We start from the raw sequence: 22209 nt of genomic DNA, 5'->3' as shown, positions 1-22209 counted from the left end.
AGGGAATCATTTAACCATTAAATAAACCCAATAGGATTGTTCTGCCCCCAATAAGGGGTAATTATATCTTAGTTGGGATCAAGTACAGGTACTGTTTTATTATTACAGAGAAAAGGGAATCATTTAACCATTAAATAAACCCAATAGTATTGTTCTGCCCCCAATAAGGGGTAATTATATCTTAGTTGGGATCAAGTACAGGTACTGTTTTATTATTACAGAGAAAAGGGAATCATTTAACCATTAAATAAACCCAATAGTATTGTTCTGCCCCCAATAAGGGGTAATTATATCTTAGTTGGGATAAAGTACAGGTACTGTTTTATTATTACAGAGAAGGGAATCATTTAACCATTAAATAAACCCAATAGGGCTGTTCTGCCCCCAATAAGGGGTAATTAAATCTTAGTTGGGATCAGGTACAGGTACTGTTTTATTATTACAGAGAAAAGGGAATCATTTAACCATGAAATAAACCCAATAGGGCTGTTCTGCCCCCAATAAGGGGTAATTATATCTTAGTTGGGATCAAGAACAGGTACTGTTTTATTATTACAGAGAAAAGGGAATCATTTAACCATGAAATAAACCCAATAGGGCTGTTCTGCCCCCAATAAGGGGTAATTATATCTTAGTTGGGATCAAGTACAAGGTACTGTTTTATAATTACAGAGAAAAAGGAAATCATTTTTAATAATTAGAATTATTTGCTTATAATGGAGTCTATTGGAGATGGCGTTTACGTAATTTTCTGGATAATGGGTTTCCGGATAAGGGATCCCATACTATTCTTTATATACCACAGGCAATGTAATGTACGGACATTATACAGCATTCACTATTGCAGTGGAGTTTACGCTCTAAGGTTCCTTTGCAGGGGTCAGTTTTATCAGGAGCCAATTAACCTGCCTGTATGGTTTAGGAGTGTAAGTAAAAAGCCAAGTGTCAGGAAGAAACCCACTCAGACATGGGGAGAAGCCCTGGCTGGAATCGAACCCTGCACCCAGTGCTGCAATGCTAAACACTGTGCCACATAGAGAAATGTGATTTCTGCACAGCAACTTGAATCAACAGATTTAGTAGAGATTGTATAATTAGTTAAGGGTAGAAGGCATTAATAACTCCATTTACATATATTTTAACGTAGGTTTAATATTGCATATTTAGTTGTTTCCTGTGCAGGCTGTAAAGGTTATGCAGGCAGGCAGCTTGGCTACATGCACTGATGTACAGACAGTAATAGTCTCAAGTTGCTTGAATTCATCCCAATTATACATTATAAAGCGTTATGTTCATATCATAGGATCATTTGTGTATCTGCCTAATAGATCTATATGCTCAGCTTTAGCGCAGTCATCCTAATTCATTTGCCCTATTACAGTGCTGGCCAACATGCAGTGAGCCAATTACATCTCATAATGCATGTTGGAAGGCTGGATTCAGTTAAAATGACAATGCTACATGGTATAACCTATGAACCCCTGAGCAGGCTGGGGGGCCACATCCGGCCCAAAGGCCTTCAGTGGTGCAGCCCTGCCCTAGTTTATACATCCCCCCCATTCCTCCTCCAACGTGACACTGTAACCCTCACTGTTAAAAAATGGCAAGATAAAAAGTTATAGAATAGTTATTAATGATGATGCTTATATGCAGCAAACCCCATATATAATTATTAGGAACATTTCATTATTATGCGTTAAAAGGGGTGGTTCACCTTTGAGTTAACTTTTAGAATGTTATAGAATATCACTCTCTACATCATACTAAAAGTTAATTAGATGTTCATCTTGTTAACAAAAGTTAACAAGATGAACAACCCCTAAGATAAAAGAAAAAAACTTTACTATGCATTGAATGGTTAAAGTAGTCCCAGGGGGCTGCTTATCCACTGTATCACATGATATTCTGGCACCTGATTATAATAAAATCATGATGTCGGTGGGGCCTCAGATTGAGCAGCTCTGACTTTTCCTTGAGATGATATGTGAATGGTTGGGAGCAGTAGGGCAGCGCAATAACTACCCTTGATCTCTACAAAACAGGAATCTGACAGACTATTGCTGGATTACAACTCCCAGTGTTCCCTCCTCCCCAACACCCTTTGGAGGGCCACAGGTTATAGATCATAGATAAATCAAATAGGTCAGTGTTAGAGAAAGCATTGAGAAGTCATTGTGTGTTGGGATACAACACGGGTGTATTTGTCTCCAAGCAAGCCCAGTGTAAGCAATGTATAACATAATGTGGGCACGTTAATACCATATAAATACAGGTACAAGTAATGAACAAGTGCTGTAGCAGTTAAAAGTCCAGATTAGTCAGGTCTATCTTGAAGCAGACATAGGGATAATAATCTTGGCTGCTGAGCTGCAAGCCCGGAATCTCCATACCAATCTGTGGGGAGAAAGAGAGACAAAGTGAAAAATGCTGTACAACTTGCCTTTAGGGGTAGCTTGTTAGCTCCTGGTTCTCACATTGGAACTATTAGATGTCCCAAGTAATAATGTAGATAATGTAGTCACTCCATGATATAGCTGACCGAAGTGGGCCCTGAGGGCAAAACAATTTTAGGGCGGAACATGTCCAATGCGATACTGGAGGAATGTACTGTTCCATGGGCTTGGTGCCAGTACAACCCCTGCGGCTGAGATATCTGTCATATGTTGTCTAAGGTCCTATTTTACCCAACTAGTTAGACAAACAAAAACACTACATTCGTTACATATATATATATCCCATTAAATTGTGCCTTCCTCTATTAATTTCACTCTTCTGACATTTCCAATGGCTAGCCTGTCTGAAAACACAGTCCTCCCTTCTACTGCCCACAGAGACTGCTTATGGTGCCTGGAGTAGGAGAATTACGCTGGCCAAACACACCCAGGTTTCAAACATACTTCCCAGCAATTTATGGCAGCTGGTACAGGTGTAGGATCTGTTATCCAGAATACTTGCGGCCTGGGGTTTTCTGGATTAGGGATGTTTCTTTAAAGTGGATCACCATACCTAAGGTCTACAAAGTAGGATTGTTCTGCAGCAAGGATTCATGCTGCTCACTGACCATCAAGTACAGGTACTGTGTTATTATTACAGAGAAAAGGGAATCATTTAACCATTAAATAAACCCAATAGGGCTGTTCTGCCCCCAATAAGGGGTAATTATATCTTAGTTGGGATCAAGTACAAGGTACTGTGTTATTATTACAGAGAAAAGGGAATCATTTAACCATGAAATAAACCCAATAGGGCTGTTCTGCCCCCAATAAGGGGTAATTATATCTTAGTTGGGATCAAGTACAGGTACTGTTTTATTATTACAGAGAAAAGGGAATCATTTAACCATTAAATAAACCCAATAGGGCTGTTCTGCCCCCAATAAGGGGTAATTATATCTTAGTTGGGATCAAGTACAGGTACTGTTTTATTGTTACAGAGAAAAGGGAATCATTTAACCATTAAATAAACCCAATAGGGCTGTTCTGCCCCAATAAGGGGTAATTATATCTTAGTTGGGATCAAGTACAAGGTACTGTGTTATTATTACAGAGAAAAAGGAAATCATTTTTGAAAATCAGAATTATTTGCTTAAAATGCATTCTATGGCCTTCCTGTAATTCAGAGATTTCTGGCTTTCTGAATTACGGATCCCATACCATAGCTGTTTAGGTGTGGTGGATTAGCAGTGTCTCTTCCAATCATTTGGGCGATTGTCCGAATAAATGGAAAAATTGAAAATTGACTGTGATATTCATCCCTTCAGCCCCTGGGTTAATCAGTCCCACGGGTCAGCCTGTGTAATGCCGCCTTTACACAAGGAGTGGTTTGTTTCCAAAATGAAATTAGCACCCCTTGATTCTCTGGGGCATAATAGCTGGCTGTAGCTACCAAACTGACTGGCACAAAGCTATTGCAGCACCAAGCTAAACTGAGATAGGAGCCAGGGTGCTTTGTAGCTGGATACCTACATCCTTCATGTTTGCAGCTGCATTTTCATCCAGGTGCCTAAAGATGGCATTGAGTACATCCCGTAATCTCTTCATGGACTTCTTGTTGGGCTGCAGAACCACTGCCTGAAAGTTCACTGGTAATCCATACCTTCACCAAAGAGAATATGCAGGACATTAGCCTCGAGCCAAGTTATAGAACCTTAACCAATCATTTAAGAGGTCAACGTCATGTCTCCATGCCATCTAAATTTCTAAACTAATTCACATTGTAGATATGTTGATAAATTGAACCCCCTTCTCTATATCACATTATATGCGGTTGATCTAATAGAATTCAGTACAGTTTTGGGTGCAAATCTGAGATTTGGAATGTGAGCCAAAATTGTGGCTTTTGGGGGAAAATGATTATTGAAAGCCAATTTAGGGCGACAAATATTTGTCTTTAAATTTTTGGCACCCCTTTTTTTTGTATGCGTGTGGGTTTGCCTGCAATTTACTAAGGCCTTTTTTAATTTATTTCCTCTGGAAATTTCTCATAACAATTGTAATTTTCTATTAATAATGCATTTGTCGGCTATGAGATGGTGGAAACCTCTATTACCTATGGCAAAATTGTATTAAGTGCATTAAGTGCCTATTTTGCAGGGGGTGGGGGCTGGGACAAATTTTTAGTTAAAAGTTATGTTTACATATAAAGTGGGGGTGGGGGGGGGATAGTAGTAGATGAAAGTGTTACAGAAAACCATAGGGAAAAGGTTGTGATTTTTTTTATCTTAACTTTTTAGCAGAAACAGTGTTCCTAGAAGATTTTGATTGGTTCTTACCTTAGGACAGACTCCACAAATACTCGCAGGGCTTTGATATGGATCCAGCCAATGAAAGCTTCACTGAAATTTACTTTCAGCCAGCGCAGCAGGGGACCCTGAAAGATATTTATTTCCTTATTAACTAAACTCTGTGGTAAGGAAACTTTAACGTTCTCTGGAGGTTCTAAAACCAAAACCCTCCTCTGTCTTCTATGCCAGATACGTTGTATGGGTTCTGTAGGCAAGAGGCCATTAAAACCGATTAAAAGCCTGATTAACAGCTATTTAGATGTTCAGAAAGTTAAACTTCAAAACTTTGGCTACAAAAGGACACTAAGGAGAATTCAATCATAGAGGTGCCGTATGCCAGGCTGTGTGTGTCTGTCTGTATATGATACAATGGTGCCCTAAAGCACCTACAGAGTATTGCACACACTATTTGAGTTTGCACACTGTCTTGGAGGTCATAAATGGCCTCTTAGTTTGAAAGAAAAAAAGTCTAACTATGCCAAAAAAGACATTGAAGCAAAGGAGACATATTGGATAAATGGGAAAAACCCTAATTTTGTAGGCAATTATGAATAATATACGGTGCTGGTTTCCCTTTGTGCTAAACATTAACCCTATCTGTAACAATGGCCCCTTTATTGGAGCTCCCTATAGATCCTCTTAGGTCCCTGTCTGTGTTTCAAATGAGGGGTGGGCGTGTCCTAACGGTCCCTGCCAGAAGCACAGTAGGAGGGGAAGAGCCAATCACAGCCCTGCACTCACACAAGCACAGACAGGCTTTAGTTCCCTATCAGGTCAGCCTAGCTGCTGATTGGTTCCTATCCTACAGTGCAGTGTGCTGAGGGCCGCCGGCTCCCCAGCTCATTCAGAGAATTCAGCCAGCAGGAAGTGCAACAGATGGGCGGGACTAGTGGGGTTTTTGTAGAATTTCTCAATAAATCAGCAGGAAACACAACTTTTTAAGCACAATCCTTCTATATCTAGAGGAGTATAATTCACTGGTACACTCATCATTTTTATAGGATATGTCTCCTTTAAGAGAAAGAAGTGAATATTAAACAAAAGCCTGTATTCTTCATGTCATAAATATAAAGAATGACTTACATAAAGCTGTTTTTTATCAGCCGCCAGTTTAACGATTTCAGCTTTTTCTGACTGCAGTTCCTTCTCGTTAAAGAGAAATTCCCGAACGATGAATCTGAAAAGACAAAGACATTGTTCTTGAAATAACCAAGAAATTGTTAGAAACTACAGACACCAAGCAGGAGATTCGGCTTCCCCTTTAACCCCATAAACGCCAGCGGAAATGCCCACTCAGGGAACGCATTTCTCCCATTCATTTAAATAAAATGTGAGAACATTACTCCTCAAACATTTGACCAGGCCCCGGTAATACTCAAGGCGACTCCACTGCCAGTGTAAGGGCTAGGGTAGCTTATTGGGTTACTTCAGCAGGGGGACAGGGAACTGTTTCAAACCATATTATTACATTATTAATTAATTGATGTCTATTGCAAAGTTGCTTGAAATGATGTTTACATGTCAAAAAGCTTAAGTTGTGTTTGGTTGGAGTTTCCCTTTAAGCAAATTCATAATCCAGGGAGTTCAGAAAAAGCACCATTTCACAGTAGTGAATTCCTCGCTGTTTCTGCATCAAATGTCATCAAGGGAGTCCGGTCCCTCACAGATTTATAGGAGTCAAACCTTTTCAGAGTTGGGTCAGTGAGGACCATAGCAGACCAAGTTACACCAACATTTAGCTGTCATTTCATAGTTTATAAATAAGGGCCATAAGTATTTGGAAATGAAATTTTTCTGAGCAGCTTTAAAGATGATTTTTTTAATTATATTTATGTCTTGGGTTACTGAATAATTCACCTTTTAGTTTGGCCTCTCTCTAACCTTAAAGGAAAAAGAAAGGTAAAGTCACTTGGGGGTGCCTAACAAGTGACTTTAACCGCCTACCTTTTACCCCGGGCTGGTGCCGCTGTTAGGAGAAAACAGCACCAGCCCGGGGTAGCTGCCGGCGCTTCCTCCTTCCGGCTTCGCTGCGCGCGCATGCGCAGTAGAGTGAAAAGCCGAACTTAAACATTTAAGTCGGCTTTTTCGCTCTACTGTGCATGCCCGGCCACCGGCAGTTTAGGAAGTGGAAGGCGGAAGGAGGAAGCGCTGCGCTCCAGGTACCCCGGGCTGGTGCTATTTTCTCCTAACAGGGGCACCAGCCCGGGGTACAAGGTAAGCGATTAAAGTCACTTGGGGGTGCCTAACATTTTGGCACCCCCAAGTGACTTTGCCTTTCCTTCCCCTTTAAAGGAACAGTAACACCAAAAAATGAAAGTGTATAAAAGTAATTACAATATAATGTACTGTTGCCCTGCATTGTTACAACTGGTGTGTTTGCCTCAGAAAGACTACTATAGTTTATACAAGTAAGCTGCTGTGTAGCCATGGGGGCAGCCATTCAAAGGAGAAAAGGCACAGGCACATAGCAGATAACAGATAAACCCCCATTATAAGGGGCTTATCTACTAGTTACCTGCTATATAACCTGCGCCTTTTCTCCTTTTTTCCCGCTTGAATGGCTGCCTCCGTGGCTACACAGCAGCTTATTTATATAGTAGCTTTTCTGTAGCAAAAACACCAGTTTTTTGCAGAGCAACAGCACATTATATTTTAATTACTTTAAAACACTTTAATTTTTTGATGTTACTGTTCCTTTAAACCTAAAAAGCTTTGTGCCCAAGGATACCAACAGCCAAAGAGCACATTGTTAGGTTAGCTTGTTATTGTGCCTGCACAGGGATACAGCAAGTTCCACTAGAACTGGTTCATAACGCAGTTAATCTGTATATAAAACTATGCACTTCTTGAATGGTTATAGTCACTTTGGGGGCAAATTATGTCATACTTTGGGGGTTCCTAAAGAAAAACCCAACATCTTCCAACAGAGTATTTATGAATTTGTTTTGTGAGAACAGATGCAGTATGAGATGCGCACAGATGCACTGTATTCCAAAGTCTGGAACAAGATGATTGTGGTGCCCACTGGTCTCATAGATTATCTATTGTTATCTTTAATTAATCACACTGGCAATCTTACTTGTTTTCCCGGGCCTTCGCTTTAAAGTCATCCATTACTTTTCTAAATAAGGTCACTGTGAAAAGGCCTCCTTCTGCATCCTCGGCAATCATTCTGAAAGGGAAAGCAAAGCACAGCAAGTAACTCTCTGAAACTCCAAAAGCCCTTTGCCTTCAGTCTGCTCTACTTCAGTAGACATGGGGTCCCAAAACAGAGCTCAAGCAAGGGATATGTTTTTCCTGATAAAATTACAATATGTTTATTAATTGCTTTAAAATGTATGAAATGGGTAAAGAGAAAGAAGGGCATGTGAGGCTAGAGACATGCAGTAACAAATTGCTATATATACAGTAGGTTACACAGGCAGGATACATAGATGACAATATAAGTATTTTTATTAGATGCCAGCAATAAATCACAATAAAGTGAAAATAGTAACATCCATGGTCCTGACTTGATACTATGTAGTTCAGGTAACAGACCTCTTATGGGCCCCTTTTGTGATTCATGGTTTATTAAAGTACAACTGAACTGAAAATGGATGCAGTTAGTCACATGATTAAATGGCTGCTTCATCCCCTTTTCACCAAAAATTCAATTGATATAACTTACTTGGTCGAGCGTGGAACCACCATATCAGACAGCGATTCATACGTTTTTTGCCATGCACCATAACTTGACCTATAAGGAAAATGGAGTTATTACTTTTACAGCGCAGCAGCAAGCCCTAGGTGGGACAGCCCTACCTTCTATGAATAAAGAAGCCCCACAGTAAGTATGTTGTCCTCAGAGCATGGTAAAGTTGATTTCTCTTGCACACACATATATTTATAGTGAGCATCAGTTAGTGACAGGTACACAAATTTATAGTCAGCTTCAGATATATCTTTACTGTTAAATCCATGGTGAGAGGCATCTGTAACTTACTTTGGAACAACCACAAGTAGTGTGACCAGATATTCTGAGTCTAGGACAAAGTCTTCTTTATTCACTATATCAGCTAAGGTTCTTGTCAAGAGGTTGCCCCTGTAGAACAAAAGCAGAGCTAAGCGATGCAAATATATCAGCAGGGACACAAAGGCAGGTATATTGGAGGGCTCACAGAGGTGGAAGCTCCCACTCCACTCCCCAAATACAGCACTTAGAAGAGAGAGGCAGACCTGACGACCCCAGTAACAACTACCCACAGGATCTTCCTAGCAGCAACATCATTAAATACTAAGCTCAGTGAGGGAAATGAATAAATTGCAAATACTTGGGCGCTTGTACAGACTGAGGGAGAAGCCCCCAAACCAACTTGTCATTTGTTTTAACAGAAACTTCCAGTCAAAGAATACAACAAGCTCAATGACTTGGTTTAGGTGCTTCTCCACTGGCTAAATATGCCAAGTGTGCTATAGTCCTTATATCTATACAGCACAATGCAGGGGTTACATGAACATTACGTTTATTGGATTATACATAAAAGTCACTCACATAAATTGCTATACATACACAGTTTTCCTCTCCAGGCTTTGCAGGCTCCCTTTAATGTTATTGTAAGCAGAAGACCTGGACTTTAAATCTGTGTCTATCTGTGACATTTGCTGAAAAGGAACAAATAATAATAATTAGGATTCATCCTTCCTGTCTTAAGTAAATCATTATGAAAATAAAAAAAAACATTAAGAAATGGATTTCATTTAAATAATGATAGCATGGCATCCAACAAAGGACCACAAGTCCAGGTCCTAGAATCCATCACTTCAACATGGAACAAGGTGAAGTTGGGGCTGAATGACCCTGCCAGCCTAGGGTGGGTAGAAATGGAAAATGGTCCCTGTGGGGGTGAATGTAAAAACTTGCATGTTGTGACATCTCCTGCCTCCCATTTACCTTGCTTAATACTTCCATTATGTTCTTCAGTGGTTGCTTGACTGGATACTTAGCCATGTCCCACTCAAAGCGAGCTAAGTAGCTGATAAGGTCCACTGTAGGCAGAAGAGGAAAGTTTAGCAACAAAATGCTGACCAAACATACCGTATCAATAAGTGATTTCAACCAACAGAGGGAGCTGTACACACACAGAGAGCTCAATGTCTAGATTAGTCGCTGGTCACTACTAAAAAAGGTGGTACATTATATGTTATCTAGCTGCATAAAGCATCACTTTGGGCATGGAGCAGGCAATGGGTTTCTGGTGGGTCCAACTATACAGTGGCAGCTGAGCATAAAGAAGCTATGAAGTTGAGAAGCCTTTTCAGCATCACTGGTCTATACTTACACAAATCCTCAGCCACTCTGGCAACCTGATGGTCAGTTACCCTCCCCCCACCCCCACAGGCCCTATAATAAAAAGTCTATGGCAGCTTACAGCAACCCCCTTGAGATTAGGTAAAGCATCCTGGATTTTAAATATTTATTTAATATTTGTTTCTTCCTAAACCTCCCTAAAAATTAAATATAATGAACGGTGATTATTTTCAAGTAGAAAATGATGGTTTAGTGTTTAAGGAACAGGATCAACTTGCTTATCCCTGTGCTCCATAGAACAATGGCCCATGCTGGACACAGGTTAGGACAAGCGTTGTTGAAGGACAGCAGAAGGATTATTTTCATATAAAGGGACAGATAAAGGCCTTGCGTGTAGGATACTGAGCATGATATTAGTTCTCTGTGCTCACTGATAACTAACTCTAGCCGTTACTTTCCATCTCGTGTGCTACAAGCCGTGTAACTGATACCCCTTACAAAGGGCGGAAAGTTGTCGGTGTTTCCATTCAACTAAGGATCACATAGGGGCTAGTGTTCTCCTTATACCGCCAGGTCTACTGATAGTAAAGGGTGACGGAGCATCTCTGTTAGTAAGGGGCAGGGACAACCTCTAGACTTCAGTGTCTGGCCTCACCAAGGAGTGTAATTTCATCTGTACTGAAGAAGGAACAAGACCTAGATAATAAGAGAACTACAGGCAGATGGATTTATAGATGACAATTTATTTTTCACTAAATAGGATATATAGTGTCATTTAATCCTTCCTATAACTGATTTCATGTTCCTGGTAAGATGGTGGGCATCAGCCTGGTCATTTGGGGTGAGATTTGGGAGGAATGCTTATTTGATTTCCTAGGTGAAAAAGCTAAGCATGAAGATACATTAGGCAAGCTTTGGGATGAAATGTATTAGCTGTCCTAGGTATTGTCTGAAAAACCAGTGTTAAGCTGGCCATACATCACTTGGCAATGTCCTCAAATTAGTGTATCCTGGCCCAATTTGGCCAATTGCAACCTGGGCCACATTGGGCTAATCGGATCATTGGGCCTAAGGCCAATGATCAGTTCATCGACTGGGGCCTGTGGAGACCCACTGGACAAGAACAGCATCAATGTGCTTATGCTCTCTTCATCCAATGTAATATTCAAAACTGCTAAATTGATACTTGGACAATTGTTGGCCAGATATCGGTCAGTCAGACCTGTTGGTAGGTCCCATACACATATGGCTTGTGGAGGGAGCTAGATGGCAGCTTTTGTTAGCCCGTTTATAGCCACCTCCACTGCTATATCAGTGACCTTGTTAGAGAGATGGGGTGGAAAACTTACAATGAATCAAAATGTTGATGTGGTTATTGGGCGGCAGCTCTGCAAAGCCCCCTCTTTTGAACCGATTACTGAATAATCAAAAGCATGTTTAGGTGAGATTCATCTAGCTTAAGGGCCCGATTAGTTTGTTTGGTGACCTGCTTAACGTAATTTTACACCCATCCCAAATCAGTATTTAAATAAGCCCTATTAGATATCACACTTAGTTCTAATTACTCCACTGTCCCTAGGTCTACTGCATTCCTGAGCCCAAGTCATGGGGTCTGTCTCACCTCTTGTTACACCCTCGGCTATAACAGTTAAGTCCAATGAAAAGAAAAAGGAAATTAAATTACAATAGTATTTGAAATGACTTCCATAGACCTAACTTTCCAGTATGTGACAGATCCTCACTGGAGAGGGGTCCACCTAAGAGCAATTCATTTTTTAATATAACTACAGATAGATTTTGAAACTATTCTGTCACTAACATAGCAACTATTTTTGTTCTCGCCGTGGTGTAAATACTCAGTGTAACAGTTTTGGCACATGCAGAGCAGCAATGAGAGAAAGGCAACTTTCATAAGACAGAACAGCGTAGTTATCTGAGTCATATGGATATGGTGACCAAGTTACGAGGCCGTTACTTCAGAAATCCATCGTAACCTGATCACTGTACCCCTACAACTAGATTGATAGGTCTCGAAAAGAAGGAACCGGTAAATTCCATGCTGAAAATAAATGCACCACAAACAAATGCAATTCTTACATACTGTGCATGTTTTTATTGTTCTTCTTCTTCCCTGAAAGAACATCATGGTTGAAGCTCATGGTTACATGTGGAAAAGGAATCAGATTGGCACAGGTATAAATAAGCTCAATTCTCCAGGGCATAAAATGTCAAATATTTAAAACAGAAATGAACTGTGCAGGTAATGGAGATGCACCCTATTCACCAACTCAGTAGCTTATCTGATATATAAGAAAGGTGCTGTATTTTTGAGATGGGACTCTGCTTACCAAAGAGGCTTACTAGGGATAACACAGGTTTCCAGACTGGAAAGGTGACCATACACAGGCCAATATTTCATGGTATCCCAATGACTGGCCCATAAACAGGCCTGGACTGGCAATCTATGGATTCTGGTAAATGCCAGGGGGGCTGATGTAAGATGCCATAGACAGTCACAATTTAGTGGGCTGGTGGGGGGCTGTTTGGGCCTCTGTGTACTTGAAATGCCAGGGCCTATTTTGAATCCCAGTCCGGGACCCCCCCCATAAAATCCCATGGAAAGTTGGTCTGTGTATGGCCACCTTGGCCTGTGTATGCCCATCTGCAATAGATGTTGTATCATTAGAGCAGAATATCCAATACATTTGCAGCTCACCTCCATTTGCCAGCAAATTTTCTTGGGCTTTGTCAGTTGAATCATCCATGACTTCTCCTATGTATTGGGCAATCTTCTTAATCAAGCTGAAAAGCAAGAGAAAAAAATTGTAAAATGTTGCACCCAGAATAAAGCAGATAATTAGTTGTGATACAACAGGGTATTTGGGTATATAGGTGTCATATCTTAACTGATTTTGGCACTGGTTTTGTGTGTTTTACTGTGGCATCATCCAGATCCATATGGGGGTTTAAAAACAGACCCTGGCATTCCAAGTACACAGAGGCCCACCAGCCCAATAAATAGTGACTGTTTATGGCAGAGATCCCCAACCTTTTATACCCGTGAGCCACATTCAAATTGGGGAGCAACATGTTACTCAGAGCCACTGGTTGGGGATCACTGGTCTATGGCATCTTACAGCAGCCCCTCTGGCATTTACCAGAATCCACAGACCCCTGTGGCATCATCATTAACTGCAGTAACATTTTGCTTTGTGTCACTGATTAGCCAGCTTAAAAGCAGGAGTGGCTATCCTCAGCCTGTAGTGATTTAGATCTTCAGTTTGGGTTGCCAGCGTTCTGTAAAATATAGGTATGGGACCTGTTATCCACAATGCTAGAGACCTGGGGTTTTCTGGATCTTGTAATTTGGATCTCCATACCTTACTGTCCACTGAAAAATAATTTAATCAGTAAATATACCCAACAGGATTGTTTTTCCTTAGTCACCATCAAGTACATGGTACTGTTTCATTAAAACAGAAAAAAAAAATTGAATTATTTGTATATAATGGAATCTAAGGGAGATGGTCTTTCTGTAATTTAGAACTTTCTAGATAATGGGTTTCCGGATAACAGATCCCATACCTGTACCAGCTTTCCTATATTTTTATGTTTCTTCTCTAATAATGAAATTGGCATGAAGCATCATTTTTACCAGCCAGGTGACATTCAAAATACCTGGCCAATTAATTATAATGAATTCAGGTTACAGGAAAGCATAGAAACCACCAGAAATGATTTATAATCAGCCCTGGAACATCATCTTGAGCTTGTGCATTGTCACTAACATCCGAGAGATGGCCCCAACAACAGGGATTTCCAACCTTTTTTACCCATGAGCCACACTCAGATGTATAACGTGTTGGTGAGCCACACAAGCATAAAAAAAGTTCTTTGAGGGAGGCCTGGATAATTACTGTTAGAGGCTGCTGAACCTCTGGCTGATAGAGTAACGTCAGTATTAGTCTTTAAGATTTAGTTTCCCTTTTTTTCCCTTTTTTTGAGACCAGCTCGCTTTGAACAGGGCAACATAGTTTGCACTTAAATTCGAGGAAAGCAGTTTCATGAAGAAAATAAGTTGGCTGGCAGGTATTACTACTTACTGTATACTGTATTCTAAGGGGGGCTGGACAGGCCCTGTTACACTATAGACCACGGTTATCAAAACCGTGGCCCTCTAGGATTTGAAACCTATATTTTCCTACATCTGCAACCAGCGCAACAGACGGCTACAGTTTGGGATTCACACTTCAGTTTAAAACCAGCCCATGCCAGATATTCTACAAATATATAAGCACAAGCAGTATTCGTATGAGACACAAGTTAAACTAGAACAGATAAAACCACCCAGCAAGGCAGACATGGAAAAAGGCTCAGAGTTAAAGACAGATGGGACATGAATAAAAGATCACACAATAAGGACACAGCTTGCTCTAAATACTCCTGCCCGTCAGAGTTATTCTTAGCTGGCACAGCGCTGATAGTTGCACACTACCAAGTTACTGAGTGTATCTGACAGTAATAGGCCAAAATGGGCAGCCTATATTCTGCAATGGAACTTTCCAAACTTTAGAAGCTTTAGCATCATTCCTTACTCATTTTTATTTGATGTACAGGTATGGGATCCCTTATTCGGAAACCTGTTATCCAGAAAGTTCCGAATTATGGAAAGGCCATTTCCCATAGACTCCATTATAAGCAAATAATTCTAATTTTTAAAAATGATTCCTTTTTCTCTGTAATTATAAAACAGTACCTGTACTTGATCCCAACTAAGATATAATTACCCCTTATTGGGGGCAGAACAGCCCTATTGGGTTTATTTCATGGTTAAATGATTCCCTTTTCTCTGTAATAATAAAACAGTACCTGTACTTGATCCCAACTAAGATATAATTACCCCTTATTGGGGCAGAACAGCCCTATTGGGTTTATTTCATGATTAAAAGATTCCCTTTTTTCTGTAATAATAAAACAGTACCTGTACTTGATCCCAACTAAGATATAATTACCCCTTATTGGGGGCAGAACAGCCCTATTGGGTTTATTTAATGGTTAAATGATTCCCTTTTCTCTGTAATAATAAAACAGTACCTGTACTTGATCCCAACTAAGATATAATTACCCCTTATTGGGGGCAGAACAGCCCTATTGGGTTTATTTCATGGTTAAATGATTCCCTTTTCTCTGTAATAATAAAACAGTACCTGTACTTGATCCTAACTAAGATGTAATTAACCCTTATTGGAGGCAAAACAAGCCTACTGGGTTTATTCAATATTTAAATGATTTTTAGCAGACTTAAGTCATGGAGATCCAAATTACGGAAAAATCCCTTATCCGGAAAACCCCAGGTCCCGAGCATTATAGATAACAGGTCCCATACCTGTATTTCAAGAGTTATATTATAAATTCTCTTTTCTGAGACCTGCATTTGTTGGGGGGATGCAAACAGGGGAGTCTAACCTGAGCTCTATACATACTGCGGGCTTACAGAACAGTAATTGTAGGTACTTAAGAGAAGTGGAAAGCAGGCCCAGACTGGTAATCTATGGATTCTGGCAAATGTCAGAGGGGCTGCTGTAAGATGCCATAGACTCTATTTATTGGGTTGGTGAGTGTCTGTTTGGGCCTCTGTATACTATAAATATACTTTGTATACTTATAATGCCAGGGCATAAATCCCAGACCTAGTGGAATGGATAGCTGGTATAACAAGGCGAAAGTAGAACTATACTGCATCGTTGTCACTTTTCTACCCCAAACCTCTACCCCATTGGTAAAGTACAACTCCCACTACTCTTACAAGTCACACTATCAGGCATTAATAGCTCACACCAATAACAAACTGCCCCTGGCAATGTAAGAGGTAGTAATAATTAGGAGGAGCTTGTCTACCTACTGCCCACTTCCCACCAAGTTGCAGTGGCTGCTCTAGAAAAGTCTTTGTGGCACTGCCCAAAATCAGTACTGGCTCCATTTTGCAGAACAGCAATGTATATTTTTGGGATACATTCCTTATAATGAGGTGGCTACAGTTTCTAGAAAACATTTCAGGCTGGAACATTCCAACTGTGGGTAACATAATAAGTCAGTTCAGCGTTCTAATAAAGCTATTGTTCTGTAAAAATCCCTAGAGGGACAGTAACCTGAAACATTTGCACTTATCCCTGCCTGGGCTCAAATGATCTGCTAAGGGGGGAATCTCCTTCCTCTGTTCGTGCAATGTGAAACAAGTTGAAGTTCTTGGGTAAAGCCATGAAAATGGCAAAGAAAATTAATGGGAGTGATAGTGAAAGGGTACAAAGTGTCTTCATCTTTAAAGGGGTGGTTCACCTTTAAGTCAACTTTTAGTATGTTATGTTATGGCTAATGTTATGTTATGGCTAATTCTAAGCAACTTTTCAATCGGTCTTCATTTTTTATAGTGAATATAAAAAATATTTCCACCTTTTAAAGAGGGGTCAACCCCATCTAAAAGACAAATGCTCTGTGAGGCTACAAATTTATCGTTATCACTACTTTTTATTAGTAATTTTTCTATTCAGGCCCTCACCTATTTGTATTCCATATTTTTATTCTAATCAATGCACGGTTGCTAGGGTAATTTGGGCCCTGGCAACCAGACTCTGAAACTGCAAACTGGAACGCTGCTAAATAAGAAGCTAAATCATTCAAAAACCACAAATAATAAAAAATGAAGATCAATTGCAAATTGTCTCAGGATATCAAACTCTACATCATACTAAAAGTTAATTTAAAGGTGAACAACCCCTTAAAAAAAAGCCAAAAATACATAATGGCCTTGGGCGTTAGTTGTAGTACTGGACTGTACTTTAATGGAACCCAGGACCTTATCTGGCTCCTTCCCACATACAGACCTTCAGTGAATATTTGCCTTATGAAATATTAAGTACTCTACTTTCGTTGCAACCATTTTGAACAGGGTAGGCAGAGTTCAGTTGCCTGTCTGCTCTGTTTCCTGGCAATGTGATACCTTATCCATAGGTGACTGCTCATAAGAGAAGGCCATTAACCCTCACCCTGACAAACAGGCCAGCTGGCAGCTGCATGCATTCCACTCTTCTTCCAGACACTTTCTTGGCACACCCCAAAATTGTGCATCATTCAGAATAAGCAAGCCAGAAGCAAAGGGGGATGAATAGCAATAAAGAGCCCCATACTTACGTACTTACACACAGGGCTGGTCAAAGGAGGAACAGGTATCCAGTGGGAAATGTTTGTCTAGGGTGTGAAACGCTCCAGCACTTGCTCCCTAGCTCCATAGTAAACCTTTTTACCTAGTAAATGTGAAGTTTTCCTACCACACATTAGGCTGTTTTTCAGCAATGCCAATTTTGGATGACTGGAACCCATATCACAGTACCATGCATTAAGCACAATACGCCACATTTACAAAAGCTGCAGCGCAGTGACATCATTTATTGGCAAAGGTTGTGTTACAACCATTAACACTGATTGTAGAGGTCATTAAGCTTGGAGGACAGTTTGTAAAAGAAAACCACTAAAGGGATATGGTCACTGAATAATTTCTCTTTACTTAATCCCATTTTTAATTATTTCTTTGTTCTGCTTAAATCTACCAAGGCTGAGCCAAGCAATATAGCATCACCCACCCTGTGTAAAGGTAAATGCATTTAGGGCACATTAGGGCACATTCACTTTTCCTGATGCAGTGAGCAAAGTGCAATATCGGGAGCCACTGACATATTTTTTTAACCAATGTACTATTTTTACCCAGAATTAACATGTCATTGTTCACGCAAGCAGGTGTTGAGATTGCATGCACTTCTGACTCTTGCAACTATATGGAAGTGTGTTGAGCACAGTTGTACGCAACTGCCTTTAATGAAAGTGTTTTTAGATGCAAATCAGTGTGAGGAACAGCACAAATGGCCCACATAAGTGAGCCCTATAGAGACACATTATGTCAATGATAATAGGCCTGTAGATCTCAAGTCGTCACTGAACTACAAATACAAACAAGTTCAGCAACAACAGAAAGGCAATACACTGAAGCTCACTCCCATTATGTTTATTAAAGGGGTTGTTCATCTTTAAATTAACTTTTAGCATGATGTAGAGAGTGCAATTTGCAGTTGGTCTTCATTTTTTATTATTTGTGGTTTTGGATTTATTTAGCTCTTTGTTCAGCAACGCTCCACTTTATAATTTCAGGAGCTATCTGGTTGCTAGGGTTGCAATTAAACTTGAGACAGACAAGTGACAGTAATAAAATTAGAAGCGGGCCTAAATAGAAAGATAAGTAATAAAGAGTAACAAAAATACAAATTAAATTTAGCCTCACTGAGCATTAGGTTTTTTACTGCTGGGATCAGTGACCCCCATTGGAAAGCTGAAAAGAGTGAGAAGAGAAAGGCAAATGATTCAAAAACTACAATAAATAAAAAAATGAAGACTTATTGAAAAGTTGCTAAGAATAGGCAATTCTATAACATACTAAAATTAAACCTGAAGGTGAACCTCCCCTTTATACACAATGATAATAACACAACATACACAAAATAAAGGTATATATTACCCAATAAATGTACACCATATGATTTTGTTCTGACACTCCTTTGTGCTTTAGTAGTGAATAAAGACTGATAGTATGTAATAAATGGAAATACTGTCAACACAATGAGGTTTTCATTGTTCTTCAGCTGTTCATTTGTAGTTACTTTACACAGCAATAAACTAAGCTGAGGCCAAACCTGCCCGTTTCTGTTTAGTCCTAAATCCAGAAAGGGGCAAGTCTACGTTTGGCTCAAACAGGATCGGTGTATATTTCAAAACAGAAGCAGCTCCTGGGTTGTGTGTAGTAAATAAGAGTTGTTTTACCTTTCAGCATACGCATCGAGTTTCCCCAATTCATCTGAAAGTCCAACAAGGGCATCCAAAGTCCCCACCTGAAATATATATCATTTTTTTTTATAAAGCCCGAAATGCTTTATAGGGCAGTAGTGCATTTAAAATAGGACAAGGTAAAACAATGGGGCAGCACAGTATTCACTAAGTTCATACTATGTAAAGCTTATGCTACATAAGAACATTAGAAGCTGCTACATGCTGCTGGCTTGAAATAAACAGAATTATATTTTGTGGGGCATAATAGATATAAGGGCTATGTTTGTTGAGCAGGGGGAATATACTATAGGGGTGCAAACCTGGCTCAATTTTCAAAATTACCCACTTATTTATTTGTTTATGCAAAGTTTTCTCTCAACATTTAGATGTTCTATTAAGGTGTTGTTTACCTTTCTGATTAATTACATATGGTAACATTAGCATGACTCAAAATATACAGAAAAGTTCAGGGTCACTGACTTATTATATACTAGGCTCCAGTAGATGAAGGATTTGTATCCTTTATGACTTAAACACTGAGCCCCTCTTTTCTGATAATTAAACTGTTTTTATTAATTCAATTAATATAAGTTAATTAAATGTGCATATAATATATCAAATAAAAGAACAACAAATGTTAATAGGAAATGATCCTACACAGACCAAGCTATACCATAGCCCTCACCAATGGAGAATGTATTTATTTATCTCTAGGTTATTGCCTGCTTTGCTCAGAAAGAGCTGGTTCCAACCACTTGTGATGTCTCTACCAAATGCCCTAGGGGAGTTAAGGTCAGAGCTTACAAATATCTTCCAGAAATTTCTGTGTCTGCTTATCAGATAGGCAAAACTGACTGGGCCATGCAAATACAACATTGGTGCCCAAGTAGATGGGGGCCTGCAAGTAGATCTTTCCCACAAGGCTCAGTTGTTTTAAATCACTGTCCTATTTGACCATGCCTTCCTAAGAAGTTCTAACAAACATTCTGTGCCCACCAGCAAATCTCTTGCCATGAAATCAACATTGAGAAAAAAGGTTGCATTAAATACTATGTAAGCAACCTGCATTTACAACACCTAGGGCTCTAATACGTTGTCCACTATGTGTTTTTGATCTACAGCTCCAAAAATGTATCTATATTTATAAGCTCTCATGGGATTCTGGAACTTTATCAGCATCTGGGATGCAATAGTAGAATTTAAAGGGCAAGTAAAGCATGGTAGGAAAATACTCAGAGGGCACAGACAGAGGGCTTGACCTTCCCTCCCTTCCCAAAACAATTTTTTAAGTTCTAATGATGAGATGCTCTGCATTGCCACTCACCTTTAGTTCTGGTATGACAAACTTGGCATTGCTGGACAGGTTAGCTTTGGAAGTCACTGTATTCATTCTATCCAAAGCTGTTAAGTTGGTTTTATCACCAGGCACCGAAATTAACCACAATTCAGACATTTTCAATCAAAATATTTACTTGATTTCCTGATTTAATGGAGAAAAAAAAATAGATCAGACAATTCCTTAACATTGCTACATTACAGTCGCTAACAAAACTTCAGTTTCAAGACAAAATCCTTGGCAAATAGTAGTTACCCTGATCATATCAAAATTCTGTTCTTTTACATTAAACCCAAGGTCTATTTGCTTGATTAGAAATAGTCTAACCGTACTGCCCATTATTACCAATTTCAACATATGCATAAAGTGTTTCAGTTATATGTAAAATGCAGTTTATCGCCTGTTTGCACACTTCAACCCATCAGCCAGGATCCTGGGGACAATAGTTCTGATTTTCTTGCCAGCTTTTGTCATTAGCAGTGTTGTCAAACTACAGTTCCCAGTACCCTGATTCAATCTACTAGACAGCCTGGCAGGACTCTCAAATATCTAAGTTCAGTTGAAAGGTACAGATGTCAGAGTGACCAAGGTAACATGCACCATTGCTTTTGGAATCCTGCTTTCTCTAGCATACATACAGTTTTATTTAAATACAGTAAATCTGCAGATATTTATAAAGATACAGCCCATTTACCTGATGGCGTAGAAATGTTCTTTTCATAGCAAGCACCCTCTGTAGGTTGAATCAAAACCTGACTCCACCAGTGGATCTGGAGGAAAAAAACGACGATTCCGCTTCTCTGAAGTACTTGATATGCACCTGTCCCTTTCTTTATCCTTATCTTTCTTCTACCTCCAGTCCTTATGGTTTCCTCTTTCTCTGTTCAACTGCTCCCAGTCCTCAGCTAGTGGCAGCTCTCACCTGTATGTCCTGCTTTGCACAGCACTTCCCCAGCAGCTCAGGTTTTATCTGGGCCAGGTAGGTGGCCCTGCTGTGACGTTTGTTATTATTTAGGGCTGTTCCCATCCACCACCACCTCGTGTAAGGTGGCAGGACATCATTTACTCGCTGACCAGTCCCACAAAACAACAAACAGCGTTTGTTTCAGAAATATTACCTAACAGCAAACATGACACTGGGATCATCTCTTCTTACATCTACAATCGAGTGAAATGTTATATCTGTTGTGGAATAATTTCTCAGGTGTCGATTAAAATAACTCTCATTCCTCACATTTATGTTTCACTGTATAGATTCCTGTGGTTATTGCTTTCCATTGCACACACAGTAACTTTCCTAAGAAAATTCAGCTACATAAACAATCAAACTTTTCTATAGTAAAATGTAGGAAAAAATGAGAGGTTTTGCAGGAAGTGCACGTTACATCCATTTTGAGGAATCTATGAGATTTTTAAATATATTTCATTAAGATGAATTATTTATTTCAGTACATTTCTGTGTCTGCTTATCAGATAGACAAAAGAATGGCTGACTGGGCCAAGTAAATAGAACATTGGTGCCTAAGTACCTGCAAGTAGATCTTTCCCACAATGCCCAGTTGCCTTAAACCTCAGTTCTATATGAACATGTTGTATACAGTTATAAGCTCTCAAAGGATCCTGGATCTGAAACTTTATCAGCATCTGGGATGCAACAGCAAAAATTACATGTAAAGGGCAAGTAAAGCATGGTAGGGAGATTCATTGAAGAGTACAGATGGCTTCACCCTCACTCCCTTTCCAGAACAATAAAGGTCTAAAGGCAGCAGTTTGGATGATGTTGGCACAAATGATAATAAATTAATAATGTGTTCTCTGTTAGCTGCTCTTAAGGCTATATAAAATACTTTATGATGACTGAGGTCTTTATAAGCACTGGGCAAATTTGCACCTGGGCAGTAACTCACGGCAACCTGTCAATTGTTTTCA

The 22209-nt window shown here is 39.7% G+C and overlaps 1 protein-coding gene across 1 annotated transcript; it reads right to left on the bottom strand.

The window, feature by feature from the left end:
* Positions 1-1132: 1132 nt before the first annotated feature.
* On the bottom strand, positions 1133-21269 carry atp6v1c2 (ATPase, H+ transporting, lysosomal 42kDa, V1 subunit C2). The gene is made up of 13 exons (XM_002940121.5): positions 20975-21269; positions 20269-20424; positions 18939-19006; positions 12790-12875; positions 9717-9811; positions 9336-9427; positions 8769-8867; positions 8454-8522; positions 7863-7955; positions 5867-5960; positions 4772-4869; positions 3966-4095; positions 1133-2394 (listed from the first exon to the last, which is right to left on the bottom strand). Exons 2-13 carry the CDS (start codon positions 20395-20397, stop codon positions 2302-2304), a joined length of 1146 nt encoding a protein of 381 aa, XP_002940167.1. The 5' UTR covers positions 20398-20424; positions 20975-21269; the 3' UTR covers positions 1133-2301.
* Positions 21270-22209: the final 940 nt, after the last annotated feature.

Source organism: Xenopus tropicalis, chromosome 5 (genome assembly GCF_000004195.4).
Source record: "Xenopus tropicalis strain Nigerian chromosome 5, UCB_Xtro_10.0, whole genome shotgun sequence".
Lineage (NCBI taxonomy): Eukaryota > Metazoa > Chordata > Amphibia > Anura > Pipidae > Xenopus > Xenopus tropicalis.
This window is presented reverse-complemented; position numbering and strand designations above follow the sequence as displayed.